General features: G+C 45.9%; 1 protein-coding gene across 1 annotated transcript in view; it reads right to left on the bottom strand.

Annotated features, from left to right (window-relative positions):
• Window position 1: 1 nt before the first annotated feature.
• neb (nebulin) overlaps window positions 2-9,491 on the bottom strand; it is a gene marked incomplete at its 5' end in the record, with an annotated part of 61,993 nt that continues 52,503 nt past the window's right edge. The window contains 12 exons of the mRNA XM_079733093.1: window positions 2-812; window positions 1,132-1,235; window positions 2,004-2,144; window positions 2,432-2,524; window positions 3,464-3,650; window positions 3,917-4,024; window positions 4,595-4,687; window positions 5,502-5,594; window positions 6,073-6,165; window positions 6,565-6,657; window positions 7,375-7,467; window positions 8,175-8,267. Of these exons, the coding sequence (XP_079589219.1) occupies window positions 639-812; window positions 1,132-1,235; window positions 2,004-2,144; window positions 2,432-2,524; window positions 3,464-3,650; window positions 3,917-4,024; window positions 4,595-4,687; window positions 5,502-5,594; window positions 6,073-6,165; window positions 6,565-6,657; window positions 7,375-7,467; window positions 8,175-8,267 (1,365 nt within the window). The 3' untranslated portion in view covers window positions 2-638. The remainder of the gene's footprint in view (window positions 813-1,131; window positions 1,236-2,003; window positions 2,145-2,431; window positions 2,525-3,463; window positions 3,651-3,916; window positions 4,025-4,594; window positions 4,688-5,501; window positions 5,595-6,072; window positions 6,166-6,564; window positions 6,658-7,374; window positions 7,468-8,174; window positions 8,268-9,491) is intronic.

The following is a 9,491-nucleotide window of genomic DNA, read 5'->3' as shown; positions in this document are numbered from 1 at the left end:
AAGAGTGAGGCTTTTCTCATAGAACTCTTAAGGGCTGGTTTCGCCGTGGAGGAGAGGGTTGGAGAGGCCACGTTTATATTCTATTTCTTAATCAACTCAACGTTTCTACTACGTTAAGGTCACTCATTTTGCTTCAGGTTTCATACTTCTACCTTTAGATATGGATTTGCCAGCTTTAACCCAGTTCGTCTGAGCTATTCGAGATTTGACAAACATAGGATTTCTATATATATTAAAAATGGTGGTTTTACAATACAACACAAGTATCTCAGTACTTGGAGTGATATTGTTATTCCTAGATGGGTCATGTCATCTTCTACCGCTATAGTCTATCATATCATTTCGATACGCTCTGTATATATTCATTATTTATATTGCTTTTCTGTCCGTTCAGGTTTCTATCATGTCAAATCCACAGGAAGGAAGGGAAAGAATCATACAAACAATAACTAAATTCACATACAACACTACCACGATTACATAGCGAGCACATCCTCCAAACAAAAACAACATTGCACTTCGTTGCCCACGGTGACGCGAGCACATCGAGCGGGATTGACCAATCCGCTTTTCCCCCTGTGGCTGTCTCTCGCCCACTCCTGAGAGAGAACGAGGGTGGGTGGGCGGGGCCTCTGCGTCTAGACGGCCTCCACGTAGTTGGCGGGCAGCATGCCGGTCTTGCCGGTGCGCTGCACGGTGCCGTACATCCAGCCCTCGTCGATGGACTGCACGTTGACGATGACGTCGCCGTCCTTGAAGGTCACCTCGTCGTTGTCGGCCGCTCCGTAGTCGTACATGGCTCGCACCGTTTTCTGAGGAGGGAGGGGCCGAGTGAGTCCGGCTGGTAGAGGGGCTTCTGAGTGTGTGTGTGGTAATCACCGCTCTTGTAGAGTGGAGGAGTGTGTGTGTGTGTGTGTGTGTGGTACTCACCCCGGTGGTAGAGCAGTGTATGTGTGGTACTCAATGTGGTAGAGGAGTGTGTGTGTGTGGTACTCACCCCGGTGGTAGAGCAGTGTGTGTGTGGTACTCAATATGGTAGAGGAGTGTGTGTGGGTGGTACTCACCCCGGTGGTAGAGCAGTGTGTGTGTGGTACTCAATGTGGTAGAGGAGTGTGTGTGGGTGGTACTCACCCCGGTGGTAGAGGGGTGGGATGGGATGGAGGAGACGGTGGTCTGCTGGGTGGCCACTGAGGAAGACCTCTGCTGCAGCTCCACAGTTTTAGCAGTCTGGTAGCCTGGAGGTAGTGACACACACACACACACACACACACAGTCAGCTACAACACTGACTCAGACTGAGGCACTTGGGTGAACTGACTAAATATTGGGTCAATGTTCACCCAATTATATATCAGTATACTCTATAAATATATATAATCCCTTACACTAATACCAATCTCAAGAACCAAAAACGAAACCCTTAAACCCAACCCTCATAGCACACCCTAGAGCCAAAACACCAACACTAAGAGGAAACACTGAGTAAACCCTAACCCTAACACCAAACTCTACAACCGACAGCTTAACCCTAAAATCAAACCCCTAGGAAACTAACGTAACACCAAACTCTAGAACCAACACCCAAACCCTAAAACCCGAACCCTAGCAAACCCTAACCCTAACACCAAACTATAGAACCGACTCCCAAACCCTAAAATCCAAGCCAAAGGAAACCCTAACCCTAACCCCAAACTCTACAACCGACCCCCATAACCCTAGAACCCAACCCCTAGCGAACCCTAACCCTAACACCAAACCCTAAACCCAACCCTAAAGGAAACCCTAACTCTAAAACCAAACTCTAGAACCGAACCCCAAACCCTAAAACCCAAACCCTAGGAAGCCTTAACCCTAACACCAAACTCTAAAACCGACACCCAAACCCTGAAACCCAACCCCTAGGAAACCCCTAAACCAGACTCTAGAACCGACACCCAAACTTCTAAAACCCAACCCTTAGCAAACCCTTACACCAAACTCTACAACCAACCACTGGTCCTCACCGACAGAGGAGGCTCCGAAGCCGTTGCTGTAGGTGGACATGTGGTGGTCCCCCTCGTGGGACACCTCAGACTTCTCGTCGGCCGGGCCGCTCATGGCGCTGGTGGAACGGGAGTGCTCCTTGCTGCGACGCTGGGCGTGGACTGATGGGACCAGACGTTTGAGCCAGCCGTTGGTTGTATGCACTCACTCCGGTTCAATGTTATCGTTTGGAGTTTGATTCATTTTGACATTTGGATTGACATTTATTTGGGCTCGTTTTTGGTGAGGGAAAGAGAAAATGGCTTTCTCTAATGTAACGGAACTGCAAAAGTTCCTATGTTTGTTTTCCCATTGGGATTTAATAAATACTAACACAACTTTCAACGAAGCACCACTGCATCTGTTTGTCTCTCCAGAGTTCCCCCGGCCCTGGGGGGGTGTAGCTCACCTGACATCATGTGCAGACTCCTGGACTGGATGTTGTCCTCGGCGGGGTCATAGTCAAACACGGAGCCGGGGTTGGTGCGCCACACACGCAGATCTGACACCGCACACGCACACACACATACACACAGACGCACACACACACACAGACGCACACACACACACACACCACAGATTATATAGAGGTGACTAAATATATGTGTATTATAAAGTTGTATTTTAAGAATTGGTGTACACGTATCAATATTTGTTTATATGCTTATATATATATATATATATATATATATATATATATATATATATATATATAATTGCCAAACCTTTTGTGCTAATATGTTCGCTGCAACCTAATCCGAGTATAACAATTGCCAAATAAAGTTGTCAAATGAAAACCAACATCATTCATTGTAGAAATAGGTGGTGTTGCAACAGAGCAATATCACGGCCAATTTATCGCTCACGATATTTTTGGACAGTAGACAACCATTTGGTCAATTTAGTCACAAAAAGTTGAAGTCTGTCCAGTAACTACTTCTTATGAGTTAAGAGTTGTGGAGCTGATTGCTTGTCAATCAATGCACCCACAATGTGTGTGTGTGTGTGTGTGTGTGTGTGTGTGTACATGTGTATGTGTGTGTGTACATGTGTTTGTGTGTGTGTATGTGTGTGTACATGTGTATGTGTGTGTGTATGCGTGTGTGTGTGTGTGTACATGTGTATGTCTATGTGTGCGTGTGTGTATATGTCTGTGTGCGAGTGTGTGTGTGTCTGTGTGTGTATGTGCGTGCGTGCGTGCATGCGTGCGTGTGTGCGTGTGTGTGTGCGTGAGTGTGTCTGGGTGTGTATGTGTGCGTGTGCGTGTGTATGTGTGTACGTGTATGTGCGTGTGTGTGTGTATGCGTGTGTGTGTGTGCGCGTGTGTGTGTGTGTGTGTGTATGCGTGCGTGTGTGTGTGTGTGTGTATGTATGTATGTATGTCTGTGTGTGTGTGTATGTGCGTGTGTGTGTGTGTGTGTGTGTGTGTGTGTGTGTGTACCGGTGGTGGTCTCCTGCTCGTGCTCCACCACGCGCCTCCTCTCCATCTCCACCACGCGCCTCTGGATGCCGCGGTAGTTGATGTCGCTGAACTCCTGGGTGTTCTTCTTCACGCGCTCCATCTCGGGGTAGGACGCCATCGCCGTGAAGGAGCCCTTGCTCTTCTCATGGTCCTGGTGGTATCTCACCTGGGGACACACACACACACACACACACACACACACACACACACACACACACGCACATACACGTACACACATACACACGCACACACGCACACGCACACATACACACAGAGGAGGACTCTCGTTAGCATGGAGACTGAGATTGCGATCGCCAAAATGCCGATGCTCAAACCTTTTGCGGGGGATTTGATCATTCGGTCACCGATGATGTAGGGGAGTTAACCAAAGTTCACTGGCCTTTAAATGACACACATAAAAAGTGAACTCACTCCTGAGATGTTGAGCTGGGACTCCTTGACGCGCCTCATCTCCGGGGTGTCCAGGACGAAGGCGGCCTTGCCCTGCACCTGCTTGCGGAAGCTGTCGGAGTACAGCACCTGGTGGGAGGCAGCAGGGAGGGAGGAGGTTACCACCCCGTCAGAGGAGCTCTGGATCCCCGTGAGGACCCCTGTGTCCTCACACAGCGACGAACGTAGCGGCCACCACACAATGACAACACCATGGGAGGGAGGAACATGGCGGCAAATCTACACAGGCGACTACTACAGGCTGCCACCAGGGGGGGGGCGTTACGGGGATGACCTCAGACACAGGAATTAGATTCGGGGGGGGGGGGGGGGAGGAATGGGTAAAGCATTAAGAGACGTACAGGGAAGAAAGAGTGTGTGCCAATCGAATTCACAAAGGATGAGACAACAGAGGTGAGAGAGTAGTTCCGACAGCACAAGAGTTTAGTGTTGGTGGTCTAAAGATTAAATACACAGAAGAGATTTACTCTGGGAAACAGAGTTAATGTGATTAACCGGTGCCAAAGGACGAATAGGTTAGGGAAGGGGGTTAACCAGGGGTACTACTGGAGGGTTGCTAAGGAAGGGGTGGGGCGGCATGTCTTTCAGGGGAAAACAGATACTTTGGGGGGGGGGGGGGGGGTTGGGTTCTGGAGGTACCGAGCTAATGTGTTCTTGGTTCCGTTTGACTCGCTCCATCTCGGGAGTGAACACGACAGGGGTTCCCTTGGCCTTACTGTCCTTATACAACACCTACAGGACACAAGCACAGGGTCCCCGAGGGGACAGTCAGAGTGCAGAAGACATTCAAAGAGAGCACACGCACGGGACGGCCTTCAGAGACGTGGATCGGAGCTGCTAGCGCAGCGTGTTCCGGGACCTTCTGTAAAACACAAACCTCCTGTTGTTACCCGGACAGTTGCCCCGGGGTATTTCTGTTGAATTTACATTCTATCTCATTTATTTTAGCCTTTTTCCCTGTTCTAATGATCAATTAATCCATGTCTGAGAAATTGGTCCCATCGTGGCCGATTTTTTGGATCTCGGATGTAGCATCCACAGAGCCCAAACCACAGCTCCTCACCACCACAGCAGGAGACGAAGACTCTGTGAAGGGCCGCTGGCTCTGAGGGTAGAGGTCGGCAGTGGAGACGGCGATCACACACAAACACACACACACTAAGAGAGGCCTAATGGGAGGAAAGCTATGAGGAGGATGTAAGATGAACCAGCACTGCAATTCACAAGCTGTAGCCAAGAGCTCAGCTCTTTAAAGGGCAAAAGATGCAAAAAAAAAAAAAATGGGAGGAAGGGAGTTCATGGATGGAAGATTAAGGGGGAAGAACCGGCCTCATTAAGAGTTGGCAGCAAGGCTGCGTCCTGGTTCTGGTAACTGAAGCGTTGATGGAGGTGGTGGTTGTGGGAGCCAGGGGGATTGGGGGTTGAGCGATGAGGATGGTAAGCATGGACTGATGAGGAGTTAGGCGGGTCAGAGGGGTCTATTGTCTACGTTAAACCGTTAGGAACCACACAGGTTTCCAGGAGGAGGTTTTGCTGGCTCCAATACCGAGCTGATGTGCCTCTGGTTCTCTCGGACCCGCTTCATTTCGGGGAGATCCGATATGGCCGTGCCTTTGCCCACGGTGTTGCGGTACTTAATCTATCCCGTACCGTTGGTCCGCGGGTTCCCAGGCAAGAGGATAAAGAGAGACAGCAGTGAGGACACAGACAGGAGAACCGAGCCACACGTGTACACAACCTAGTGCTTATTATTCGCAGCGTGGCTGGTGTGGGAGCTTCGGAAAGAAGGAGAGTCGGTGGTTAATATGGAGAGAAATTTAGAAATCATTAAGAAATGGCTTAAGGATACAGATTAAAGTGCGACAGAGTGCAAGCTGCTCACGAGAGAACTCAGCTCAATGAAAGGTGTTAGAGGAACGCTGGGAGATCAGCAACAGCACTCGTTAGTAAAAAACGAAAACTTGAAGGGTTTGATGGAAATTAATAGAGGTCTGGAGGTTTGAAATGGTATTTGGTCTGGCTGGAGGCTGTCCAAGGGAAGTTGGGAATGGTGTTCAAATGAGGAATGGGGGGGAGGAGGGGGACACAGGGGCAAACGGGGGGGGGGGGGGGGGTACCGTGCTGATGTTCAGCTGGTTTCGTTTAACTCTCTCCATCTCGGGGGTCTCTGATATAGAAGTGCCTTGTCCGAGTCCTTCTTTGTACTGAAGCTTTAAATGAGAATGTTAAAAAGAGGTCAACGAGGATGGCGGTAAAAGTTTCCATACTTAAAGTCTTGAAACTACTTTCATGGAGGAGTGAGGGGTGGGGTGGTGAAAAAAAATGGAAACCTAAAACTTCAGCTGGATGAAAATCTGAAAGGAACAGCAAAAAAATAATGAGCCACGTCAGAACATCAGCTCACGGCTTGGGAATGATTTAGGAATGGAACAGGGATTCAGTTAGGATGACAGGAAAAGCTGTAACAAAAAGAAAACAGAACCTTATCCATATCGTTACTGCTCTTGGTTCTGTGATGAGAATGAGGGGAAAGGGTGTGTCTGTATTCTGTTATTTTTTTCGGGGGTGGGGTGGGGGTTAGGGATCACTCTGTGGTTCTGTTCCACTACCGAGCTGATGTGCTTCTGGTTCTCTCGGACCCGCTTCACCTCCGGAAGATCCTGAATGGCCGTGCCTTGGCCCAAAGACTCCTTGTATTGTATCTACCCATGTCAAGATGTACACAGCAAGACAGTGAGAGAGACAAATAGGCAGCACAGCTACACAGTAAATACTGCCCACATGTAAAAAGGCCATGAACACATCAAGATGGTAGCCGTCACCAAAGCATGGTATATGCTATGGTGTAAAAAACAATGTAAAAAACATTTTTTTATATAATATTTTTTAGGGTTAGGGTTAGTCCCTGGAGCTGGAGATTTATATAATAGAGGAGGCTTTATATAATATATTACTGTTATATTTTATGCATATCATATTATATTCTGTGTAACCAAATATAATATATTATATTTGGTTACACACAATTTTATATAATATATTTTTATATAATATAAAAATATATTATATTTTTTTATATAATATATTACTGTTATATTTTATGCATATCATATTATATTGTGTGTAACCAAAATGGAGGATTTAATTAAGTCTGTTACCTGAGTGTTTAGACATGATTAGGCGTGTTTATAGGGGGAACAGGAAAAATATTTGAATTAGTTCAAAAATAAAACCATACTGGGACTGTTTAAATGATGTAGATTAAAAATGGCGGTCAATTGCACAGGGATTTAGTATCCAGCCTGCTAGCCTGGATGCTAGCTAGGGAAGGACCAGGCGGTAGGGAAGGGGAGGTGGAGGATGAAGGGTAAATGGAAGAACGGTAGAACGCCAGGGTTCAGGGTCACTCCGTAAAGTACCGTGCTAATGTTCCGCTGGTTCATCTTAGCCCGCTCCATTTCTGGGGTCTTAGGCACCGTGGTGCCTCCTGCCAGGTCATCTTTGTACTGAATCTTCACAAAGATCAAGAATGAAGGCATCAACCCACAGGTAATCCTCTGTATTCCCCTCCTACCCCCCACAAAGTCTAGGTTTTTAAACTTACCGACCAACCCACTACTGAAATACGATTGTGATTAAAATGCAATTGTGGTTGAGGTACAAGTTTCCTTGTTTTTTTCAAATATACCTTTTTTTGTTATGTTATTTCATTGGAGATGCCAGGTTTGGGTTACCAAAATGGAGGATATTCATTAAGTCTGAAACGAGTGTTAAGACATGATTGAGTGGGAGGTTTGAAGGGCAGACATTTGCTAACTCTTGTATTTTAGACTGCGTTTTAAAGCTTAAATACGTAAAATTCATTGTTTTTCCAAACATACCTCAAACGATATGACAAACCTTTTGTTATATCGTTGGAGATGCCAATTTTGGGTTACCAAATTGAGGATCTTTCATTAAGTCTGTAACTTTAGTGTTTAGACGTTATTAAGCGGAATGTTTGAATGGAAACACGAAAAATATTTGAAGTGCTCAAATAAAACTTTACATTTAAATGATCTGGATTAAAATGGCGGTCAATTGCTCAGGGATTACTTGTCCAGCGAGGTCCTGGATGCTAGCTAGGGACGGACCAGGCGGTAGGGAAGGGGAGGTGGAGGATGAAGGGTAAATGGAAGAACGGTAGAACGCCAGGGTTCAGGGTCACTCCGTAAAGTACCGTGCTAATGTTCCGCTGGTTCATCTTAGCCCGCTCCATTTCTGGGGTCTTAGGCACCGTGGTGCCTCCTGCCAGGTCATCTTTGTACTGAATCTTCACAAAGATCAAGAATGAAGGCATCAACCCACAGGTAATCCTCTGTATTCCCCTCCTACCCCCCACAAAGTCTAGGTTTTTAAACTTACCGACCAACCCACTACTGAAATACGATTGTGATTAAAATGCAATTGTGGTTGAGGTACAAGTTTCCTTGTTTTTTTCAAATATACCTTTTTTTGTTATGTTATTTCATTGGAGATGCCAGGTTTGGGTTACCAAAATGGAGGATATTCATTAAGTCTGAAACGAGTGTTAAGACATGATTGAGTGGGAGGTTTGAAGGGCAGACATTTGCTAACTCTTGTATTTTAGACTGCGTTTTAAAGCTTAAATACGTAAAATTCATTGTTTTTCCAAACATACCTCAAACGATATGACAAACCTTTTGTTATAGCGTTGGAGATGCCAATTTTGGGTTACCAAATTGAGGATCTTTCATTAAGTCTGTAACTTTAGTGTTTAGACGTTATTAAGCGGAATGTTTGAATGGAAACACGAAAAATATTTGAAGTGCTCAAATAAAACTTTACATTTAAATGATCTGGATTAAAATGGCGGTCAATTGCTCAGGGATTACTTGTCCAGCGAGGTCCTGGATGCTAGCTAGGGACGGACCAGGCGGTAGGGGTAGGGGAGGTGGAGAATGAAAGGTAAAGTGAAGAACGGTAGAACGCCATGTTTCAGGGTCATTACGTAAAGTACCGTGCTAATGTTCCGCTGGTTGCGTTTAGCCCGCTCCATTTCTGGGGTCTTAGGTACTGTGGTGCCTCCTGCCAGGTCATCTTTGTACTGAATCTTCACAAAGATCAAGAATGAAGGCATCAACCCACAAGTAAGCCTTTGTATTCCCCCCCAACAACCCACGAAATTTAAGGTTTCTAACTCACCACATCCACCTGTAGATTTGCTTGATTTCATTTTTTTAGGTTTAGCTTTAAAGCTGAAATACTATTCTGATTGAAATACGATTGTGATTGAGATACAAGTTTCATATTTCTTTCCAACATACTTATTTTGTTATGTTATATAATTGGAGATGCTAGTTTAGGGTTACCAAAATGGAGGATACTTCATTAAGGCTGTAACTTGAGTGTTTAGACATGATTAAGTTGCATGTTTGAAGGGGAAACACAATTTTCATTGAATTAGTGCAGAAATAAAACACCTAAAAAATGGGAGACAGTTCAAATGATGTGGATTAAAAATGGCGGTCAATTG

The sequence above is a fragment of the Pollachius pollachius genome (assembly GCF_949987615.1).
Source record: "Pollachius pollachius genome assembly, chromosome: 3".
Taxonomy (NCBI): domain Eukaryota; kingdom Metazoa; phylum Chordata; class Actinopteri; order Gadiformes; family Gadidae; genus Pollachius; species Pollachius pollachius.
The sequence above is the reverse complement of the archived record's forward strand: the minus strand, read 5'-3'. Positions and strand labels throughout refer to the sequence as shown.